Here is a 24,810-nt window from a genome sequence, read left to right on the forward strand (position 1 = left end):
GGTAGATATGCACCAAGCTGTTCCTGAATTAAACCTTTCAACCGCAAGGATGTTGCAGGCATCACCAGGTTATGGTAGCTAAACGGGTAGGAAATAGCTTAGGTTTACTCTCTGTTCCCTTCTTTTCCCTCTCCTGGCTTATACCTGGGAGAAAGGTGGGGCTGACATATCCCCACGACAACTTCATAAGAACAAGATTAATGTTTGCCACTTTCCCAAGCTCCCTCAGTTTTAGAGAAAATCAGTGGAGAAACTCCATGTTTAATGATAACTAAGATATTTCAGGCCCTGTCACAGATGATGGGGGCAATATTTAAAGCACTAGAAACTTCCAGATGTCACCAGGTCATACTGCTCACAGCATTGCCCATTTCAATAGAAGTGACCTTATTAAATGGCATCAAAGTCAAGTGAAATCTATTAGGTATATTGCATCTTACTGTTTCAATGATGGATCATGCTATGGACTGAATTGTCTCCTTCCAACATTCACATGTTGAAGCTCTGATCCCCAATGTGACTACATCTGGACACAAGGTCTTTAGCAGGTAGTTAAGTTCAAATGAAGTCCTTATGCAAAAGGATGGTGGCCTTATAAAAGGAGAGAGATCTCTTCGCCATGTGAGAACACAGGGACAAGGCAGCCATCTGCAGGCCAGGGAGAGAAGCCTCAGCAGGAACTGAACCAGATGGCACCTTGATCTTGGGCTTCCAACCTCCAGAGAAATGCATGTCTGTTGTTTCTGCCATGTGGTACATGGTATTTTGTTACGGCAGCCTGAGCTGACTAATTCAGGTCAGTTTGACTCAACCAGCATTTGAATACCTGCTGTCTGCTAGGCTTCCTGGAAAAAGTGATATCTGAGTGATGATTTAATGAAAAATGAGGCATTCTTCACAAAAGCAGATAGCACCAACTACACACACACACACACACAGGTTTTCTGACATCTACTCATGTGGGCGAGTTCTCCAAAAGCTGAGTATAATCCAGGAAGAGAACTGATAAAGGTCAGTCTGTTCAGATGTGTTGCTGAGAGGGTGTCAGGAACAAGTTGAGGCAGCCTTGAATTTAAAAAATAAACAACTCTTGGGCAGTTTTCCAGGTTCTGCAATAATGAACTTGTACAGAGAAGCTTTGTGTTGTATGTGTGTGTGTGTGTGTGTGTGTGTGTGTGTAGGGAGAATATTACCAAAATTAATAGAATATCACTCACATACATAAACAAACATGTAAACAACTCAAAAACCAAATCCAATGGTTTTTCTGAAATGAACTCTGGTTTTTATTGTCATTGAATGTTTTCTCATGTATTAGTGTGAATTGTTAAGAATGGCTGTTCTCATTAAAGTATAAAAGGCTAATTGACTTTAAGAACCTTCAGAAGATATTATGTAAAAAATAAAATTATTGTGTATGAATGCAATTCTATTAAGCAATATATATGACTGGACAGACATGAGCTAAATTAGGGGTTACCTCTGTGTGATACAATTATGGGTAATTTTAATTTTCTTCATTTTGTTTTACTCTGTTTTCAAATATCTTCAAAATGCGTATGTTTTTCGGAATTATAAAATAAATATTGTAACAATCTTTCTGATCTTTTAAGTCCATTTTAGTGGCATCTGAGGTGGGCTTGCTGTAGTTATCCAAAGCATACACGGGGCATTTTCATGTAATTAAACCTGACCTGCAGGGCTCACAAGATGGCCAAATAGGAACAGCTCCCATCTGCAGCTCCCAGCAAGACCCACACAGAAGGCAAGTGGTTTCTGCATTTCCCACTGAGGTACCTGGGTTATCTCACTGGCACTGCTCAGACAGTCGGTGCAGCCCACGGAGGGCAAGCAGAAGCAGGGTGGGGCATCGCCTCACCCGGGAAGCACAAGGGGTCGGGGAACTCCTTCCCCTAGCCAAGGGAAGCCGTGAGGGACTGTGTTGTGAGGAACAGTGTTTTCCAGCCCAGATACTATGCTTTTCCCATGGTCTTCACAACCCGCAGACCAGGAGATTCCTTCGGGTTGAAACCACCAGCTGGGTTTCAAGCACAAAACGGGGTAGCCCTTTGGGCAGATACTGAGCTAGCTGCAGGAGTTTTTTTTTCATACCCCAGGGGCACCTGGAATGCCAGTGAGACAGAATCACTCACTCCCCCAGAAAAGGGGCTGAAGCCCGGGAGCCAAGTTACCTTGCTCAGCGGATTCCACCCACGTAGCACCAGGCAAACTAAGATTCACTGACTTGAAGTTCTCGCTGCCAGCACAGCAGTGTGGAGTTGACCTGGGATGCTGGAGCTTGGTATGGGGAGGGGCCTCCACCATTACTGAGGCTTGAGAAGGCAGTGTAAACAAAGCCACTGGGAAGTTTGAACTGGTCAGAGCCCACCACAGCATCGCAAAGCCGCGATAGCCAGGCTTCCTCTCTAGGTTTCTCCTCTCTGGGCAGGGCATCTCTGAAAGAAAGGCAGTAGCCACATCACCAGCTTATAGATAAAACTCCCATCTCCCTGGGACAGAGCACCTTGGGGAATAGGTGGCTGTGGGCACAGCTTCAGCAGACTTAAAAGTTCCTTCCCGCCAGCTCTGAGGAGAGCAGTGGATCTCCCAGCAGAGCACTTGAGCTCTGCTAGGGGACAGACTGCCTCCTCAAGTGGGTCCCTGACCCCCATGCCTTCTGACTGGGAGACACCTCATACAGGAGAACTCCAGCTGGCATCTGGCAGGTGCCCCTCTGGGATGAAGCTTCCAGAGGAAGGAGCAGGTAGCAATCTTTGCCCTTCTGCAGCCTCTGCTGGTGATACTCAGGCAAACAGGGTCTGGAGTGGATCTCCAGCATATCCAGCAGACCCGCAGAAGAGGGGCCTGACTGTTAGAAGGAAAACTGAGAAACAGAAATGAATAACATCAACATAAACAGAAAGGGCGCCCACTCAAAAACCCCATCTGAAAGTCACCAACATCAAAGATGAAAGGTAAATAAATCCACGAAGATGAGGAAAAACCAGCACAAAAATACTGAAAATTCCAAAAACCAGAATGCGTCTTCTCTTCCTCCAAAGGATCACAACTCCTCACCAGCAAGGGAACAAAACGTTCAACAGTCATCAAGTTTTGAAAATAGATTATGAAGCAGAATTCCTGGATGGTGCTTAACGACATCAGGCAACATTTAAATGCCACCTAGTGAGGAACACTGAAATTGCAGTTTAATTAAAATGACCTTTTGGGCAACAAAAATTTCTATGATTTTGCTTTTTTGAAACAATAAGAAATAATTATTTTTTAGGAAACAACATACTAAGTTACACAAACAAACCACATAGGATACTTAGACAGGGAGAGGGTTTTGCTCCCTGACCAGTTTACATGACATTTTCCCTCACACTTGCTTTCTCTGAGCTGATTCTTCTTAAGCTGACGTAAATGGTACCTTATTTAAATTCATTCAAAGTTCATTCAAAAATCTGAGATGGTTCCGTGGCTTCACTGACATGAAATCCAGACACTCTCCCTACTCTCGCTCACATTCTTCCTTGTCCAAGGTTCCAGCATGATTTTAGGATATCTTATGCCAAGCCAGTGTGCTGTCACTTCTCAGAGACGTGGGGACAACCAGCTATCCAACTTCACGCCGATTCCTTTGCTTGACAGCCTCATGTGACCTAAGTGACAGGTGAAGAAAGCAGTGAAAGCAGTGCCCCCAGGTTATTTATGAGTTCAGCGACCACAGGTAATCAGATGTTATGTGCAGCAGAAACAGGTTTTCAGCCATTGGGAAAGGGCAGCGGGACAGCGCTGTAGACAATGGCAGGCACTCTGGGAGTTTCCCCACTGGTAGGCTGAAGTCTCGTTCCACTTTCTGCTCTACCAGTCCAGCTTCAGATCAGCCTTACTCCATATGTATTTTCCTCCTCGCTTCAGAAACATCTTTTCATCAAATCCACTGAATTTTATAGCTTCTTCTACACCAACATCCAGGATGGACTTGGAAGGGTCCTTCCGTCCCTTTGTGCAGTTCAGAAAGCGCATCTAGAAAATTCATAACAGAAGCTGGTATATTTCCATGCAATGAATCCTGTAAAACTCAATCTAGAGTATTAATCTCAGATTTAGCTTTGGATATTCCAATCATGTCGACAGATATTTTTTGAAATCTGTGGCTGATACTGAACCCGTTGTACCCCATCTCTCTAATCAACTAGCTCATGTTCTGGTGGAAGAGGCTGGCCTAAACATAGCAGATTAACTGAGCGCACAAAAAACAGAATTATATGCGTCCCACACGGGCAGGCGTTGCTCCACTGGGGGAGGGGCTGGTCAGGAGAGGCTTCTCCCAAATGCTGACATCCAAATTATGTGTTGAGATTTTAAATGGGAGGGAATGGTATCATAAAGGCATGGAAGTGGGATATAACATGGTGTATTGGGGAAATTAGAGGTAGACGATGTTTCCAGAATAGAAACAATGTGTCTGTATAAGTACATGCATGTATTAGTGTAAATCCTAATGAAGACTTGTTTTGAGAAAGAGAGAGGATGAAAACAGCTGGGCACGGTGGCTCATGCCTGTAATTCCAGCACTTTGGGAGGCTGAAGCAGGTGGATCATGAGGTCAAGAGATCGAGACCATCCTGGTCAACATGGTGAAACCCTGTCTCTATTAAAAAAAAATACAAAAAATTAGCTGGGCATGGTGGTGCGTGCCTGTAATCCCAGCTACTTAGGAGGCTGAGGCAGAATTGCCTGAATCCAGGAGGCGGAGGTTGCCGTGAGCTGAGATCGCACCATTGCACTCCAGCCTGGGTAACAAGAGCGAAAACTCTGTCTTAAAAAAAAAAAAAAGAACGAAAAAGAAAAGAAATGTGCTGCTGAGGTGGATGGGTGCGGGATCATGAAGTTTTCTATGACCTGCTAAGGGTCTTTGTTTTAATCTTATTCCATCCATTTTCATTTGTTGTATTCTGTCCTATTCTACTCTGTAGGCAGAAATGATTTCCTCACATTCCATATGACCTACACTGTGTTTCATAGGAGCTCAAGTAATATCTGTTAAAGAAAAATGTTATTCAGTTGGTAAAATATATTTTGCTTTGACTATGTGCTTTCCAAATATGTGGAGACTAGCAGCTAGTTTGCTGAGGGATGCTGGTCAAAATCCCTAGTTAATCATAATCATTTCCTTTCCAAAAATTAATTGTTTGAATGTTTCTCAGAAACTGAATGTTTTCCTTGTCACTTTGTCCCTTATGCTCTATTAAGAAAGGTTATATTGTTAAGAAATGGAATGGCTATAAGCAATGATTGATTAAATTGAAAATAACAAAATATTAGCTGGGCATGGGGGCCCATGCCTGGAATCTCAGCATTTGGGGAGGCCCAAGAGTTCAAGACCAGCATGGGCAATATGCCAAAATCCCACCTCTACAAAAAATACATAAAAATCTAGCTAGGTGTGGTAGTGCACCCCGCTAGCTACTCAGAAGGCAGAGGCAGGAGGATCAACTGAGCCCACATTGTGCCACTGCACTCTAGCCTGGGTGACAGAGGAAACCTTATCTAAAAAAAAAAAAAAAAAAAAAAAAAAAAACAGAAAGAAAGAAAAGCAGATATCAAAAGTGACAGTAAGCATTTCTCCAAAAAACAGATCCAATTTAAATATTGAACTCAAGGTTGTTGAAGCTAATTTCTTTAAAACATCTTCAAATGGAATTTTTTGTCCCTTGCTAGGAAGAATGGCAAAGTTTACAGATATAGGTAAAAAAAAGACAGAGGAAAGGGGAAAGTGATTTGTTTTTCAATTTTCAGAAGGGCGGGTTTCCCCCTGCCTTTGGAAGGCAGTGGGGTAGGAATAATATTAATGGTGTTTGGAGCAGAACCATAAGCCTCTCCTCACCAAAGCCAAGGTTTATCAATCAGAGGAAAAGCTAGCCGTGTCTGGTTTGTCCAAGATAATGTGAAGAGTGATACGACCTTCCTCCAAAACAGGCTGGATGCCCTATCTCAGGAGAACCTCCAGCCCAAGACTACATAACAGATGACTCTGTTATGTGTGATAATGGGTTCAATGTGACATCCATGATGTACAGCCATATGGGAGAAAAGATCACAGGGTGCTCAGTGCAAATCAATGCCGGGACCTGGGTTCAAGCTCGTGCTGTTCCAGTGCTCAGCTCCACATTTTGACCCTGTGAAGTGAGGGCTCTGGAACAATCGTAATCACTGACCATAGAACTGTGAAGTGCTAATTATGGACAAATAGGTACAAGGTAGTTATGCTCATGGAACTCAACTCCGGCATTGCTGCTAATTAATTAAGTGATCATTTTATAACTCATGAGAAATACTCACATATTCATCCAGAATGAGGTAGGAGTCTTTCATCTGTAAAGGAGAAATTAATACAAATTCAGTTTCAGATATATTTCTCAGTGTGTGAGTGCAACTGTCCACGTTCAGTGTTTGCGTTGTGTTATTTTGGATCCAGCATTTCTCATTTCCCTTGAGTTGCCTTTGTCGTGCCCTTGCAAGACGAGGCTCTGTTTGTGTGCATTCGGTTTCCAGCAGATCACAGCAGGCCTGTACTCTCTGCTCTTTGCTGCAAAGGTCAAACATCAGAACCTCCATCCTGAAGGCTTCCCTGACAGTGAACTCCACGGCAATTTCCCCATCCCTTCACACTGTGGGAGAGCCCTTTTCTTCCTTACTTGATATTCCCAATGACTGTGTCCACCATATAATTAGATATTATATGTATCTAATATCCCCCTTCTCAACTTATAAAGCAGAACCGTCTTGAATGATATTTTTTTGGAGCTAAAGGGTGGCTTTACCTGAGGATTTTAATATTACCCTAACATTACTCATAAATAGTTATGCCTTCTATAGGTATAAAGAAGGTGTACCTGTACTGTCAATCGGAAGGTATTTCTTCCATACCTACCCATAGATAGGGGTCTGCAAAATGTTTTCTGTGAAGGGCTAGATAGTAAATATTTTCGACTTGGCGGGCCACACAGTCTGTCACAACGAATCAACTGTGCATCGCAGCCCAAAAGACAGCACAAACAATACATAAGGAAAAGAGCTCAGCTGAGCTCCACCGAAACTTCATTTATGGGCCCAGAAAGCCAACTTTTACATAATGGTCACTGGCCACAAGTACGATTCTTGCTTTCATACCTTCCCTCACCAACTCTCACCCTGCATCCTGTACTACAGCGGGCGGCAGGCCAGACCCACCCCTCGGGCCAGCATTTGCCGACTCCCATGCAGGGATGGGAGCAGACCCACTGTTCAATGTCTAGTGGGGGACCAGCAACATCAGCGTCACCTGGGAACCAGTTCCAGGTGCAGAGTGGTGGGCCCAGCTCAGACCCGCTGAATAAGGGTCTGCCTTTTCACAAGATCTCAGGTGATTTTTCTGAAGTTTGAAACAAACTGGCTAAAAGGTTGGTGGGCTTTGGGGTCATCAAAATTCAGATTCTGCCCCTGATACAAGTCAGGGAAATGAGCACCTACCACTTGGCCTCTTGTTGTATAGATACCATGGGGATAATAAATCCTGGCTCATGAAGCATTTGTGAAAATGGCAAGGGGCCAAAGGGTTAACAGTCCCTCTTACAAAGGAGGCACTCAATCAGACTTTCTTTCATCTCATATTAACTATTTAATTAAAATGGAGTTTTAAAAAATGTAATAAAATAGTGCATAGAAGAAAACCTCCTCTACCCCTTTTCTCTTCTTTTTGATGGTCATCCTGTCCTGCATTCTAAAATTCTCTTATTCATGCTCACTTCAATATTACCTTTTAACCTTGAACTATTTACCTAGAGCCTCGGAAGTCTAAAGCGTAAGGAATGAATGTCTGCTATGTGAGTTCCTAGCATTATGGAAGCATACGGGGTAAAGATTTTCCTGTATGTATATTTTTGGATGGCAGATGGAGAAGCTGCTTGTCAAATAATAACACTTTTATTTATGTTACAGAATTTTGAAGTTCAAAAAGTTCTAAAGGTTAAAAAAACTACTAATAATTCCACTACTCCAAGATAACCACAGGAATATGTAGAGATGCATTTTTTAACACGTTAGAATTAAACTTCAAATTAATTTTGCATACTATTTTTTTTATCTGTTATCTAGTATTGTACTATCAGAATTTCTTCTTGTCACTTATAAAGTTTTGGAATAAGCATGTTACTCTATGTACCATTTCATTCTGTGAACCTACAGATTCACCCATTCTCTCTGTATGCTACATGGCAGGCTGTCTTTAATTTGGGGTTATTATTCTTAACACTGCAGTAACAGATCTTTACATAAATGTTTCTCTACATCTGTGAATATTTCTCATGTTTTAAGATACAATTTCTGAATTCGAATATGTGACTACTTCAAAGTTATAAACTTGTTTTCTAGGAAAGTTGCAATGATTTATACTCTTGCTAACAATATGAACTAAATACAATATCAAATGCTCTTAAAATGTTTATTCACCATTTGTTTTCCTTTTGTAAATTATCCATCTATGCCCATTCCTGTTTTGCTTTTTTGGTGTTAATAGATTTTTATGATTTGAAGAACTTTTTATATATGACATATCACATTAACACATTTCACTTTTAATTTTATCATATGCGTGACATATAGTTTTAATTTTATGCATTCAATTATACTGTCATAATTTTTTTTAAGTTTGTATCTTTCATTAATAAGGAGTTTCCTCTACTGTGGCAGGAAGAAGAAGGATTTTTTTTTCTGTCGCTTCTGAGAATACATCTTTAGACACCCTGCCTCTAGTATTACCTGGAAGCTCCATAGTGTGGACTTGTTTGATCAACTGTCTTTCATCTGTTTATGAAATTTGTGCTAATAGGATGGATGCAATGGTCATTACATTAGAAAACTAAACAGTTGGTGAAACATTTCTTTTACATTCTATGCAACAAAATTATACATAGAGATTATTCAACTAAATAATGTGGTAATGTTGATATCAATTGAGTATCTTGTTAGCTCTTGTGAATATCTTTGTTAGTTCTTTCTATGTTTAGGGACTGTGTCATACATGTATGACACCTAGGGACATTATACATATATGAATCGTATATCAAGAATATCTACATGAATCTACATACAATTGTATCACTTGCAAAATACCGCTGTATCCATTGTAGACAGAGAAGCTGAAGCTCTCTAAAGACCCCAAAGCTGGGAGGTGGCAGAGCCAATGGCAGCCTTACCTACCCTGACATGGCACTCCCCCCATCTCTCACCGCTGAACTCTCTAAAGTAACAATATGCCCTTGGCTGAGAGATTCCCCTTTTGGGAATCTATCTGAATATATAATGATAGAGAAAACAACTTTGCTTTATACAACCTTCTGGTTAGATTCAGGCACCAAACAGGACACTTCTTTGTGGCGCTCCAGGAATCTTTCAAAGTCTTCATCACTAATAACAAATCTTTCTGCTTCTCTTAGAGCATCTTCTCCAGTATTTTCGCCCTCAATTAAGAGGCACTGGAACACCTGAAAGGCAATGGTAGCATAGGCTTTGCAGAGAGCTCTCCATGTTTTCCCCCAAACCTCGCTTCCCCGGTTCAAGCTTCATCTCTTCTGAGCAAAGAAGACTCTACAAGCTGAGGAACATTCTATAAGGATATGACCTTGGTGAAAGGAAAGCTTGCCCTGAAATTTAGGAATACAATGTTAGAAGCACATTCTTAAAATATAAACTTTCAAAAACTGGTCTAGATTACGTTTGATTTAGTCTTATAATCCAGTATTTTCTGGCAACAAAATAATGGATACGTATTGAAAAAGCATAAACTGTAAAAGAGCAAGAAAAATAAATCATGTGTAATCCCATAACCAAGAAAAACATGTTTTAAAAACATTGTTTTCTCTGCTGATTTTTAATATATCCTTCTGAAGGCCTCTAGTAGATCTGTTTTTATTTAATATCTAAGAACTGTTTTTCAAAATCATCACTATTATCTTTCAACAGTGTTTTAAGTATACAAATGTGTGTGTATGAGTGTGTACAGTGTATGATTCTATACTTACTACCATCATTTGAAAATAGAAGTCAGTCCTAGGGAAGGCAAGCAATGAAGAGACTTGCCCAAGGTGACAAAAGGTGACAGCTAACCCAAGACAGAGCCAGGACAAGCCCAGTTCTAAAGGGTTTCCATGGAAAGGATTGTTCTACACAGAATTCCACTAATGTCATTGCCGGAACCACTCAGATCCCACTGAAACCAGATGAGAAGAAACTGTTAACACTTCAGTGTTGCCTTTTTTGCTCACTCTTTATTTTTCCCCTTCTCGGTTGTTTGATATCTGCCTCCACTGGCTCCTGGCCACAGGATAATTTTGCTATTTGCTTGCGTGGTATCTTCCTTAACAGACTGTGAACATCTTGGGAGGGATCGTCACCCACCCCAATGCCCCACCCAGACTCAGGGTAAGAAGAGGTCTGGCAAGGAGGGACTGTCCTTCCATGCAGGTTTGAATAATGAGCAGACTTGACTACCGAAGAAGACATACATCACAGGCATTTTTTCTACAGACTTTGACGGCAGAATCAGCCAGGCAGAATGGAAGGGCCTCTGCAGGAGAAAACCAAGTCATAGGAACTGTAAGGGGAACAATACTGAGGGTGTGGGACTCGGCATGGGGGCGTAGAAGGAGCCCCCTCCTCCCAAGCCTACAGGTCACAACACAGCCTCCAAGTGAGCAGTCCACATGCTCAGTGCTGTTGTCCCAGGCATGCAGCTGGTGGCACCTTCCAGCCCACAGCCTCGTGGTGGAGGAGGTCGCCTCAGGAAACCAGGTTCCAAGTGCCATGTACGATTAGACTAAGAACAGGCACCTGATCCAGGGGCATCAATCTATATCAATGGGAAGCCTGAAAGCATCAACAATCTGGTTTTCCAAACAGGCAGGAGCTGCTTCCACCAAAAGAGTCAGGATCTTGAAATGGCAAATCTAGAATGAATCAGATGAATGGAAGCCAGCACAGGAGTCAAAATATCTGAGAGGAAGACTGTGAGATAGGAGAAAACCAAGCTGTGGGGAAAAAATACTTACACATCTGAAAAAAGGATGCCAAAGAGAACTGTGAGGAAGACAGCAGGAACAGGAAACATGGGGCAGAGGAGAGAGGTGGGGATGGGAGGGGGATCTGGCAGGAATGTGAGCATCTCAAAGGCAGCTTAGCCCCCGCCTGGAGCCCCTGCCTTCTTAGTGGATCATAGTCCCTGCTTTTCCTATCATACCTCTCTCTTGAGCTTTCCTTCAGTTCCTTCTAGACCTGGGGATGTGTCTGATATTTCCTGTCCTTATATATGTAACCAAAAGTCCATGTTCAACATACCTATTAAAAAATGTTAAAAGTACCATCTGCAGCTTCCCCTAACCCATTTCCACATATTACAGGACAGCTTTGGGAAAATGACAGAATACCCTTTCCCTCCTCCCTAGCTCTATCTGGAATGCTGACATGTGATTGAAAGAAAGCTCCAAGGCAGCTTTGAAGGAAAAGCTTTCTTTGCACAGGCAAGCCCTGTAGTCTGGACGTGGCTTTCTGCTTCAGGTCTTTGCTGCCTATGAAAATTCTTTCCATTTTTTCAGAGCATAGCCAAATGCCTCCTCCTATATGAAGCCTTCCAGTTAAGCTCAGCCTGCTTTGCCACTTCACCTAATGGAAGCCCCCGTAGCTTGCTACTGTGTGAGTTTTCCCACGTCTCTGTGTGTTTGTGCCAGCACTGAGCTCTGCGTCTGATCTTTTATTGCATCCACGCTGAGCTCCAGACACAGGTGCTGCGTAGCTCTACAACTACCCCTAGAACTGCTCGTTAGAAATACATGTTTTACAAGCCCTCCCGACTATCCGTGCCTTGACCACAGGCCCTGTTTCAGAACAGCAGATATGAGGCCCAAGAGGCTGCTTTTTAAACAGCCTCCTGATTCAATGCTGATGAGCAGTCAAAGGTAGAAAACAAGGATTTCAGTCATTGTGTCTACATGTAGCAGGTGCCGTATATGTGGAGCTGGCTTGTGTGTGTGGCCTTTAGGCTTTTAGTAGCAGGTAGTGGGGTCAGCCCTAAATCATGAATCTGGAAATAGAAGTCCCATTTTGCTGCAGCTGGGGGATGACTTTACCCCTAATGTCTTCCAGAGATTCACTGCATCAGAATTTATGAGGAACCTGTATCTGTCCATCCGTAAGCCAAGAGTTTCAGAAAGAAATTTTGGCTTTCTATGAACATATTCTTTCAAACATTTCCAAGCACTGAGCGTATTTTTTGATGTTTATCCTCACAATATTTCCAAAGGAAATCATTTCAAGTTTTCAGAAAAGGGCAGTAAGGCAAAGAAAAGTATAGTTTTAAGTCTAACACGGCTGAATAACCAAGGACCTGACTTCTAGAATGGCTTGCAAGGTCCAGAGTTCTCTTGTGTAAGTGTTGTTTCCAGTTTCATTCCTGAAGGTTTTCTTGCAGGAAATAAGCAAAAGCAACCTTGTGTACTTACTTTCCAGCGGACAGGGTTTAACGCCTTGATCTGTTCAGTCATGTCCTCTTCCATGTTGAAACGATTAATGACAGAATTTATCTTGAAAGCGACTCTATAATTCCTACACCATGTCCTCAGCTTTTGAAGGTTTTCCACGTGGTTCTTCTTTCCTTGGCCACGGCCAATAAGGACATTGACTTGCTCGTCAAAGCTGTCACAGGAGATGGCGAGAATGTCCAAATATTTACCTGAAGGAAAATGATCATCTTTAAACTTTTCTATCCAAGCACCAAGCCCCTCAGGCTATTTATATCTCTTGTGATAAAATATATCTTGTTTTAATTTTTCAAACGGCACTTTTCCTTATACCCACAAAATGCATTGAGATACAATTTATACTTTCTTGTGGTGTCAAATAAACTTGAAAAATGCATGTAAAATAATGATGCAAATATTAACCACTGATTATTTGAAAATTCTGCACGTGTATATGTGTGAACACTTGTTGATATATTTAAATGAGGTTTTTCGTTTATTCCTGCACAGAAAGGATGTAATTTCTGAGGCAGGTAGATGTATTTGGATGCCTCCAGACTTACTGATGAACAATTATGAATTTACTTCTTTTTCTTTCCATCACGCAGATAAAACTGCCCTATTGAAGATCCCTAGTATTTTTGCCTAGTTCATCAGTTTTGTCTTGACATCTCCTTGACAGTTGATTATTCATCTAAATATTTAGAGACACTACGTGATGTCAGGGACAGCTGTGCTAGGTGTGGAGAAAACCAAGAGAAAGGGAAGCCTGGTGTGGGAATAAAGTATAAACAGGCACCTCCATGCAACATGGTTATGGGAAGAGCTGTGACGGGTTGTTTTGGGAGCACAGAAAGTGTTCACAATTACCTTCATTTTGGATCCTGTAACACTGCTTCCTACTCCATCTCTCTTACTACCCCTTCAGTTTCCTCTGTTCCTTCATGCCATCCACTTACCTCTTAAGTACAGGCATTCTCAATGGCTGAGTCATTCCTTGCAGTTGATTAAGTCTGAGTTTCCCTAGTTTTGTGAGTTGTTAAGAGTTGACTATTTTTCTTAAAATTACTTTCAAATTATAGAAACTAGGAAGTCCCAAAACTCTTTAAGCAACTATCCTCTAAAGTTATGAAAAGAGGCATTTTAATTCCTATTTTGGGGCTAACTTTATTTTGCCCGTAAGTAACATAAGCCCTCAAAACATCTAGCAGAAACTGGAGCCAGAATAAAGCAACTGTCCATTATTTAAAACAACTCAAAACATTCTAAAATTGATCTGAAATAAATGCCTAGTGGAATATCACGTTGTGAAAAGGCAAGTAACTTAGCACCTGATCTCCAGACAGACCAGAAATTAAGTTCAAAACCAAAAACAGAGACTTATCAATTATACTAAAGATTGACCTAGTTGATTTCCAAGTCTTCTGAGGATCTGTAAGTCAATTGCTATATTCTGCCCCCTTTCCAACTTTTGCTCTATCTCCATGATAACTCTCCTCCTGTTCTCAGCGTTTCCTTTACAAAGCTCTTAGGAAGACAGATTTAATGGAGCAGATCTGTTTGCTGAGCCCCTACATCTTTCCAGGAGAACCTGGGACCCTGGTGGAATCTTGGCCAACCCCTGCCTATATGACCAACACAATATTCTATATATCACTAATTGGTGAGGTGTATAAACCTGGAGCAATAGGGCCTGTTGAATCAGCTTGTCAAGACTTGCCAGGACTGTTTAACAAGATCCACGATCTCCTTGTTTGCATCGTTGGGGTCCTGAGTTTCAGTTTCAATAGCTGGTTCCATAGCAGCATGGGCGTAAATGACCAGCCCTGTATAAAGCCTCACACCCTAGTACTCAAATGGACCTTTCTGTGCAAAGACATTCCAAATATGTCCCCGTAGTTCACTGCTAGAGAGAAAGTACAACCTGTGAGGCCTGGGATGGAGAAGGACTCAGAAGCCTGTATCTGGCCCCTCTCAACTCTGGTGATACACGTGTTTACCCTTACGTTTCTGTTTTCTTTCTTTTACTCTAAGGAACCCCAGCCATGGCCAGGTGCAGTGGCTCATGCACTTTGGGAGTCTGAGTCAGGAGGATCATGAGATCAGGAGTTTGAGACCAGCCTGGCCAACATGGTGAAACTCCCATCTCTACTAAAAATACAAAAATTAGCTGGGTGTGGTGGCAGGTCCCTGTAATCCCAGCTACTTGGGAGGCTGAGGCAGGAAAACTGCTTGAACCTGGAACCCAGAGGCAGAGGTTGCAGTGAGCTGAGATAGAGCCATTGCACTCCAGCCTGGGTGACACAGCAAGACTTGGACTCGAAGAAAAGAGAAACCCTAGTCATAAGTATAACTGGCTATTGAGTGTTGGAAGTCCTTCTTGCAAATTACCAAACTGGAGAGGTAGTGGGCTCTGAAAACAGCTCCTCTCATTCACTCGAGCACATAGACCCATCCCTGACCCATTAGACAAAGGTGGACCAGACAGGCATCTATATACATTTGGTCCTCACAATGTATACAAATATTTCTAATTATTTGCAAATACTTATTATTGTAGATTTTTGATCTATGTTGAATAATGTGAGGATCATCCAAATTCTCATGTTGCCCCAAAAATCAACGAAAGCTCCTAGTTGGCTGTCTACTCATGCTCTATAGGAGTACGGCATGAGGCTTCCCGTTCTCCACAGTCTTCATGCTTTCTTATTGTCTCCATGCTGCAGACAGCGGCTTTCCTTACATGCTTCTCAATTCACTAATGTATTCCACTTTCTCCCACAAGTATGAGAGCTTTGACTTGGCGCGCAGTGCTGTCCCTGCTAGCACACCACAAGGACATCCTGGACAGCTGATCTTGGAGGAAGAGCACTGGCTGGGTACCCCGCCAGAAAACCCCGCCAGTTAGTCTCCATCACACTGCTTTCTCAGTTTCTTTCGTATCTGTCTGAGGATGGTTCCCAAAGATCACTTTTGAACCTCAGACCCGCTGTGTGACAAAGTGCCGCCCTTCACTACCGTTTTGATTTTACACACTGCCTTGTGGGCCCTTCCTAATTCACCTGCACCTGACACCTTTGCTCTTCTCTTCCTGATTCACCCTTATCAGATGGACCCTTCAACCCACATCCACAGCGTTCCTCCCCCACAGTCCATGTCTGCACCATCTCAGAGGAGGTATCAAAGATGTCTCAGCAACATCCTCAAGAGATTACAAATGCAGCTTCTCTTCGAATGATTTCAAGGCTCGAACAGCTCATACAAAAAAAGAACAGACAATTGTACCATAACTGGCTACCTGTTCCCCAACATGACAGCACATATAAGAAGAGCTAATGTTTTCCAAGTCTTTCCTAAGTTTCAAGTACTGCTATATGGACATGACATCTGCAGAAAACTGAACTGCGAGGAACGTCAGCAGCCTTAGAACTCAGAGTTCTTAATCCTGGCTACACGGTGAATTCCCTTTGAGCCCCCCACATTGGCCAATCCACACACCAGGAGATTCTGATACAATTAGTCATGGATCCAGCCCAGTCCCAACAGAGATATTTTATTACAAAGTTGTCAAATGTGTCAACTTTCCCTGCTGGTGTCTCAACTGTGGCCAGAGGTCTTATATTTGCTAAATTGCATGTACAAGATAGTCATCTCAGTAATGAGGTCTATTATCTAACTTGCCAAACTTGTGTACTGAGAGCCCTATGGAACTAAAACTGCCATAAGGCCAGGCACAGCTCGAAAAGCGATTAGAGTAAGCAAGATTGGTTTTTCTTCCCTTCCAGTTCCTCAGCAGGTCTGGCTGAAGGCCCAGGATGGAAAGAAATACAAGAACCGATGATAACAATAGCAATAAGGAGAGGGCCATCCCATGAAGCGCACCATAATTCTGGAACCACTTCTCCCGGATCAGGCTTCCGTTGCTCACGATGCTCACGCTGGGCAGCTGCAGCTCTGCTTTGCAGAACTCCACCAGCTTGCCCAGGTATTCTCCCCGGTCATGAATAAATGGCTCTCCGCCTGAAAAGTTGATCTTCTCCATACCTGTGCGAGGTGATACATCAATTTTACCACTTAACAAATATACATATATATTTTTTAATAGCAAAATAATATTTTCTCAATGTAAAAAAGATGAAATAAAACCTTCTCATTATCTTTCCTCCCCCAACCCTAGTTCCCAACACCAATGCTACCCAACGGGAATAGCATGTGTTTAATTCAGGGTGTAAACAGGGATGCAGGGAATTGGTTACACAGATGAATAGAATTGCTCAGACACCAAAGGGTACAATGAGGCAACACAGGGATTTGCAAAGCAGAAAGCCACATGCCCCCCACCCGCCTGCCATGTGGACTGACTGTCCATGGGCCAGCTGCCAGCCTGAGAATGACACTCCTCCTCACTCGGCGTTTCCCACCCTACTCCTTGTCCTGGACGCTGCGTCCCCCTCTCTCTTGGGGTTACTCCCTTATTTTGGAAAATTCCTTTACAAGCTTCCTGGAAAAAATGTAAAATAGGAATTAAAGTGGAGACTTGTATACCTCAAAACGCACTGGTGACCAAATGTTTGGCCAGGTGTCACATTCTAGGTGAAATCATTTTTACTCAGTTTTTAAAATTTGTTTTATACATTTTATTGCACTTTAGGTTCTGGGGTACATGTGCAGAACGTGCAGAATTATTGCATAGGTACATACATGGCAACGTGGTTTGCTGACTCCAACCCTCCCGTCACCTACATCTGGCATTTCTCCCCATGTTATCCCTCCCATCCTCCCTACCTCCACTGTTCCTCCCCATTCCCCCGCAACAGACCCCAGTGTGTGATGCTCCCCTCCCTGTGCCCATGTGTTCTCATTGTTCAATACCCGCCCATGAGTGAGAACATGTGGTTTGATTTTCTCTTCTTATGTCACACACTGGGGTCTGTTGGGGGGAAATAGGGGAGGGACAGTGGGTCGTGGGGAGTTGGGGAGAGATGTCATGGGGAGAAATGCCAGATATAGGTGATGGGGAGGAAGGCAGCAAATTGCATTGCCACATGTGTACCTATGCAACAATCTTGCATGTTCTTCACATGCACCCCAAAACCTAAAATGCAATTAACAAAATCTGGAGATAACAGATGCTGGAGAGGATGTGGAAAAATAGGAACACTTTTACACTGTTGGTGGGAGTGTAAATTAGTTCAACCATTGTGGAAGACAGTGTGGTGATCACTCAAGGACCTAGGAAAAGAAATTCCACTTGACCCAGCAATCCCATTACTGGCTATATATCCAAAAGACTATAAATCATTCTATTATAAAGACACATGCACATGTATGTTCATTGTGGCACTGTTTACAATAGCAAAGACCTGGAACCAACCCAAATGCCCATCGATGATAGACTGGACAAGGAAAATGTGGGATAGAATACTATGCAGCAATAAAAAATGATGGGTGTGTGTCCTTTGTAGGGAAATGGATAAATCTGGAAACCATCGTTCTCAGCAAACTTGCTCAGTTTTAAGTGTTCTTGTTCAGAGGCCTGAGAACACCGTCATTGTAATCCTTTGTAAGTGCATGACTTTCTCTACTCTCCAGAAGCTTTCTTCCTAACGTTTTGAAATTTCAAGTCAGGGTGTCCTAAAAATCTCTCTTTAGTCACCATCTGGCCACCTGGAAGGCCTCAATCTAAAATCACAGCTCTTTATGTAATAAAAAAAAAAATCTCATATTATTTGATTGTTCGCACCTTGTCTCAATTTTTACGTTTTACTTTTTCTGGAACTTCTATTACTAGAATATTGGAGTGTCTAAATTGAACCACTATTTTCTTACCATTTTCCTTCCTACTCTATCCTGTTTTTTTGGTCTCATTTTGGTAAGACTTTACCTTTTTGTCTATTAAAATTGTAATCTTAGAAACCCCACTTTCAGCTCCCGAGATGCTTCCATATTCCGACTATTCCTTTCTTGGCATTCTATTCTTGTTTCACATATGCAATTCTTTCTTTTATCTCTCTGTAATTACCAGCTATAGATTTTTTTGGAAGTTTTCTTCTTTCTACATCCTCTCTGTGCATTTGTTTTGATATCTGTCTTTTCTTTTGATGTTTTTGTTCATTCATTCAAATTTCAGTGTGGTGCAAAATAGCTGAATGGAATTTTGTGATGAAGGGAGGGGCTGGTCCAAAGGAGGGTTTTACTATGGAGAGACAGAGAGGTAAACTGGCTTATTCACTGGAAAACCTCCAAACGCTAATATCCTTGCTCTTTACTCAGGAGTCATCTTGTTTCCTCAGAGAAGAATATCTGTCTCTTGCATGTGTTATACACCTGCCTTCCTGAATTCTAGGAGGATGGGTCTATGCATCACACACCCGCCTGCCTGCATTCTAGGAGGATGGGGTCTATGCATTACACACCCGCCTGCCTGCATTCTAGAAGGATGGGTGTATTCGTTACACACCCGCCTGCCTGCATTCTAGGAGGATGGGGTCTATGCATTACACACTCGCCTGCCTGCATTCTAGAAGGATGGGTGTATTCGTTACACACCTGCCTGCCTGCATTCTAGGAGGATGGGGTCTATGCATTACACACCCGCCTGCCTGCATTCTAGGAGGATGGGGTCTATGCATTATACACCCGCCTGCCTGCATTCTAGGAGGATGGGGTCTATGCATTACACACCCGCCTGCCTGCATTCTAGGAGGATGGGTGTATTCGTTACACACCTGCCTGCCTGCATTCTAGGAGGATGGGGTCTATGCATTACACACCCGCCTGCCTGCATTCTAGAAGGATGGGTGTATTCGTTACACACCCGCCTGCCTGCATTCTAGGAGGATGGGGTCTATGCATTACACACCCGCCTGCCTGCATTCTAGGAGGATGGGGTCTATGCATTACACACCCGCCTGCCTGCATTCTAGGAGGATGGGGTCTATGCATTATACACCCGCCTGCCTGCATTCTAGGAGGATGGGGTCTATGCATTACACACCCGCCTGCCTGCATTCTAGGAGGATGGGTGTATTCGTTACACACCTGCCTGCCTGCATTCTAGGAGGATGGGGTCTATGCATTATACACCCGCCTGCCTGCATTCTAGGAGGATGGGTGTATTCGTTACACACCTGCCTTCCTGCATTCTAGGAGGATGGGGTCTATGCATTACACACCCGCCTGCCTGCATTCTAGGAGGATGGGGTCTATGCATTACACACCCGCCTGCCTGCATTCTAGGAGGATGGGGTCTATGCATTACACACCCGCCTGCCTGCATTCTAGGAGGATGGGGTCTATGCATTACACACCCGCCTGCCTGCATTCTAGGAGGATGGGGTCTATGCATTATACACCCGCCTGCCTGCATTCTAGGAGGATGGGGTCTATGCATTACACACCCGCCTGCCTGCATTCTAGGAGGATGGGGTCTATGCATTACACACTCGCCTGCCTGCATTCTAGAAGGATGGATGTATTCGTTACACACCCACCTGCCTGCATTCTAGGAGGATGGGGTCTATGCATTACACACCTGCCTGCCTGCATTCTAGGAGGATGGGGTCTATGCATTACACCCCTGCCTGCCTGCATTCTAGGAGGATAGGCCTGTGCGTCATACACCTGCCTGTCTACATTCTAGGAGGATGGGGTCTATGCATTACACACCCGCCTGCTTGCATTCTAGGAGGATGGGTGTATTCGTTACACACCTGCCTGCCTGCATTCTAGGAGGATGGGGTCTATGCATTACACACCCGCCTGCCTGCATTCTAGGAGGATGGGGTCTATGCATTACACACCCGCCTGCCTGCATTCTAGGAGGATGGGGTCTATGCATTACACACCCGCCTGCCTGCATTCTAGGAGGATGGGGTCTATGCATTACACACCCGCCTGCCTGCATTCTAGGAGGATGGGGTCTATGCATTATACACCCGCCTGCCTGCATTCTAGGAGGATGGGGTCTATGCATTACACACCCGCCTGCCTGCATTCTAGGAGGATGGGGTCTATGCATTACACACTCGCCTGCCTGCATTCTAGAAGGATGGGTGTATTCGTTACACACCCACCTGCCTGCATTCTAGGAGGATGGGGTCTATGCATTACACACCTGCCTGCCTGCATTCTAGGAGGATGGGGTCTATGCATTACACCCCTGCCTGCCTGCATTCTAGGAGGATAGGCCTGTGCGTCATACACCTGCCTGTCTACATTCTAGGAGGATGGGGTCTATGCATTACACACCCGCCTGCTTGCATTCTAGGAGGATGGGTGTATTCGTTACACACCTGCCTGCCTGCATTCTAGGAGGATGGGGTCTATGCATTACACACCCGCCTGCCTGCATTCTAGGAGGATGGGGTCTATGCATTACACACTCGCCTGCCTGCATTCTAGGAGGATGGGGTCTATGCATTACACACCCGCCTGCCTGCATTCTAGGAGGATGGGGTCTATGCATTACACACCCGCCTGCCTGCATTCTAGGAGGATGGGGTCTATGCATTATACACCCGCCTGCCTGCATTCTAGGAGGATGGGGTCTATGCATTACACACCCGCCTGCCTGCATTCTAGGAGGATGGGGTCTATGCATTACACACTCGCCTGCCTGCATTCTAGAAGGATGGGTGTATTCGTTACACACCCACCTGCCTGCATTCTAGGAGGATGGGGTCTATGCATTACACACCTGCCTGCCTGCATTCTAGGAGGATGGGGTCTATGCATTACACCCCTGCCTGCCTGCATTCTAGGAGGATAGGCCTGTGCGTCATACACCTGCCTGTCTACATTCTAGGAGGATGGGCCTGTGCTTTACACACCTGTCTGCCTGCATCCTAGGAGGATGGGCCTTTGCGTCATTGACCTGCCTGTCTGCATTCTAGGAAGATGGGGCCTCCCTACCTGCTGGGCAGACTTGCTCTTACTTCTGTTGTTTTCAGTGGGTGGTTTCTATTCTTCACTGCAGCTACTATCCCTGAGTGCTCAGCCCTTGGAAACCAGATCCTTCAGAAAAAAAGCCTCTGTCATCTGCAGGAACTGGGGAGGGGGCATGGGAAAAGTATAAAGTAATAAAAAAGTACCTCATTCCTGCCTCACACCAACCTTCCATATCAAATGATGGGACCAGTTTCTGAAACTCTCTGTGTTCTCTGCAGCAATCTGGTGAGTTTCCTATTGCCATCTCCCTGAAGACACATGCAGAAACTGTTTCATGCCATGAATTGCTTACAACTATATGTTGATTTCTTTGTGATTTTATTCTCCTTCTTTTAATTCTTTTACTGTAATTTTAATGCAGTGGAGGAGAAGTTGGAGGAAATGAAGATAAATATGCCACAATCAACTACAAGGCCCAGAATATCTTGAAATTCAGATGTTTATACAGTGATATTATCATGATGAGGTTCATTTCTAATTCTATTCCATTCAATCCAGTTCACTGAATACTTGTTAGCTGATCTGTGTTATGGCCACATCATAGTAGGTGATTTCCAGAATGAGCCTTTCACGAGTGAGCAACTTTTCCCACCAGATGAAGTTTTCAATGTCCACTTCACAGAACTCTGGCTGTGTTGAAACCAATTGTAAAACAATGTGCTTAGATTAGAGGAGAGCAGCTGTTGGTTTAAAACGTGGAGAAGAAAAGGAAGAAGGTGACAAGTCACAGAAGTGGAAGCAGGTCAGGCACGGTGGCTCATGCCTGTAATCCCAGCACTTTGGGAGGCCGAGGTGAGAGGATCAGCTGAGGCCAGGAGTTCTAGACCAGCCTGGCTAACCCATCTCTACTAAAAATGAAAAAAAGTTAGCCCGGTATGGTGGTGGGTACCTGTAAACCCAGCTACTTGGAAGGCTGAAGTGGAATAATTGTTTGCACCCGGGAGGCGGAGGTTGCAGTGACCCAAAATCCTGCCACTGCACTCCAGCCTGGGTGACAGAGTGAGAGTCCATCTCAAAAAAAAAAAAAAAGCAGACATTAGAATCAGAAACCAAAGAAGTAAGTGTTAGACCCAGTAAACATCTCAAATAGATTTGGTCATGGGAATAAAATAACTAGGAATACCAGCTAGGGCAGCAGAACCACAAGAACATTATTCATGAGCCTATCCTTTCAAACTTTGCACCTACTAAGTGCTGAACACCATGCTTTGCAGTTTAACATGTACAGTCTCACTGCCATATATCTTCTGAAATGCCGTCTTGACTTAGTGTTGAGGCCCTGGCTAGAAGCCAGTCAGTTCCTCTTCTTGAGCAGCCAATTAAGTTGACCCTCTGACTACTTTGTCTAGACTAACACCCTGGGCCACTCTTCACCACTCTAATCATCCCAGGGCCTGGTACCAGAAAACCAGGGACAGGACCTATGCTTCAGGGCTCGTTGAAATTATCCAAACCAGCCCATGCCAAGCCTGCTGGCCCTGCCTCACCCATTTGCTCCTGTGGAAACTATCCTATGGGTTTATTCTGTAATCCCCATCTCCCCCTGCCTGATGACTAACCTGGTGCTTCCCATGTGGTCCTGGAGGGCCCATGGTGCACTCCCCAAGGCATTGGGAGTCACAAAGCTGCAAAGCTCTTTCTGGTCTCTCTTATTCTGTATCTGGCCTCACCATATACCACCCAAGGTAATACGGTTAAAACTTTCAATCCTTAAATAACCCATGGGAAGGAATTATTTATTATCTGGTATTTGGTGCAAGAATTGAAGCCGAGAAAGGTTCAACAACTTGGTCAAGATCACAAAGCTAGAGAAAAGTGGAGCCAGGGTACATGCCTAGGCTCCAAAGCCTTGAGTCTTTATAAGTAGAGGAGCCTCCATCCTGGTGTGCCTGGAACAGTTTTGGTTTATGGTAGACAAAACAGTATCTGTGAGTTAGTTTTAGTGCCCCCTTACACTCTCAGATGTGTCAATGACTGGACAGTGAGACATTATATCACCTCCCTATTTATAATCCATCATGCTGGGAGGCTGCTTAAGTGACATTTATTATAATCTGATATCAAAACAAAACAAAACATAGTTACCTAATAAGTGTGGTGATGAAGCAGCAGATAAGCTGGAGAACGTAAGACAGGGTACTGGCCAGTGGCAAAGAACTGCTAACAATTTTGAGGAGTATATTTAAAAGGGACGGAAGAAGAAAATGGAAGGAATAGAACTTAGAGGCACAGTTAAGATCTTAGACAAAGAGGAATTGATTGACAATGGTGTTAACATACACGAGTGATCACATTACAGCCCAGATCTGATGCTCATTGTTTTAAATTCTATTCTGAACAGAATTTCAAAGCCGTTTAAAAGCCAGGAAAGTAAATAATATATTGTAGAAGTGTCTTTAGCTAGAACAGTACATTTTAATTTTAAATATAATGTATAAAATATATATTAAAATTCAAATTTTAATGTAATTTCAAACCTTTAATTACCACTGATAGAGCAGGAGCACTATCATCTCGTGACAAACACTACCACGTTAAGTTCCAGCACCCTTTCTAGCCTCACGCATTTCAAGAAAATCACTTCTAGCTGCAAGAAGCCAGAAAGAACAGGCAGTAAAACACAGACAAGACAGCTTAGGCACGGAGGGAGGTTGGGGGGGGAGGTCTCTTGGGTACCTGCCAAACTTCACCCTCATATAAAGGGACCCAGTGAAGCAGTGAGCCTTAATAAGGACATTCCTTTCCCTTCAGGTGGACGGATAGGGAAGCTAAAAGCAGACTCAGGGTGGGTATGCCAGCAGCTGCAGGAAGATGTATGGAAACAGACACACAACTCCCTCTCCCAGATAAGCATAACAAAGAAACACAGAAGCAGTGTAACCTTCTAATAAACTCTCCCACTCTAAATCTTTAAAAAGTCCGTAAGAGTGTGGGCTCTGACCTAACTTGGCCAGAAGCCCCTCTCATGATTGTTTTATCTAAAATAAACCTGTCCTTGCCTGCAGGGCCACCTTCTGTGTTTTTTTCCTCTTTCTTTAAGGCTTACAACCACAAAAATCTCTTTTCCTTCATTATTTAGAAATCTCTCTTACAGGAAAATACAACCTACACTATCCTGTAAGCATTTCAATCAACTTTGCTTTTACTTACTTAAACCAAGAGGTTATTATATAAAAGTATTAATTATAATTATTAATAGGTTATCATGTTATTAATACATGAACATTCACTTATTTCTGCCTTGCACCAACTTTTGAGATTGGTTCATCAGTTATCATTTTTATCTAATGATAATTTTAAG

At 43.4% G+C, this 24,810-nt stretch overlaps 1 protein-coding gene across 2 annotated transcripts in view; it reads right to left on the bottom strand.

The window, feature by feature from the left end:
* Window positions 1-1,262: 1,262 nt before the first annotated feature.
* Window positions 1,263-24,810, bottom strand: part of RSAD2 (radical S-adenosyl methionine domain containing 2) — a 38,789-nt gene continuing 15,241 nt past the window's right edge. For both annotated transcript variants that reach the window (XM_078350019.1, XM_002758049.6), the window contains exons 2-6: window positions 16,443-16,604; window positions 12,543-12,772; window positions 9,384-9,533; window positions 6,352-6,384; window positions 1,263-4,032 (exon numbers count right to left, since the gene is read on the bottom strand). In XM_078350019.1, coding sequence (XP_078206145.1) covers window positions 3,868-4,032; window positions 6,352-6,384; window positions 9,384-9,533; window positions 12,543-12,772; window positions 16,443-16,604 — 740 coding nt within the window. In that variant the 3' untranslated portion in view covers window positions 1,263-3,867. The remainder of the gene's footprint in view (window positions 4,033-6,351; window positions 6,385-9,383; window positions 9,534-12,542; window positions 12,773-16,442; window positions 16,605-24,810) is intronic.

The sequence above is a fragment of the Callithrix jacchus genome, chromosome 14 (genome assembly GCF_049354715.1).
Source record: "Callithrix jacchus isolate 240 chromosome 14, calJac240_pri, whole genome shotgun sequence".
In the NCBI taxonomy this organism is placed as follows: domain Eukaryota; kingdom Metazoa; phylum Chordata; class Mammalia; order Primates; family Cebidae; genus Callithrix; species Callithrix jacchus.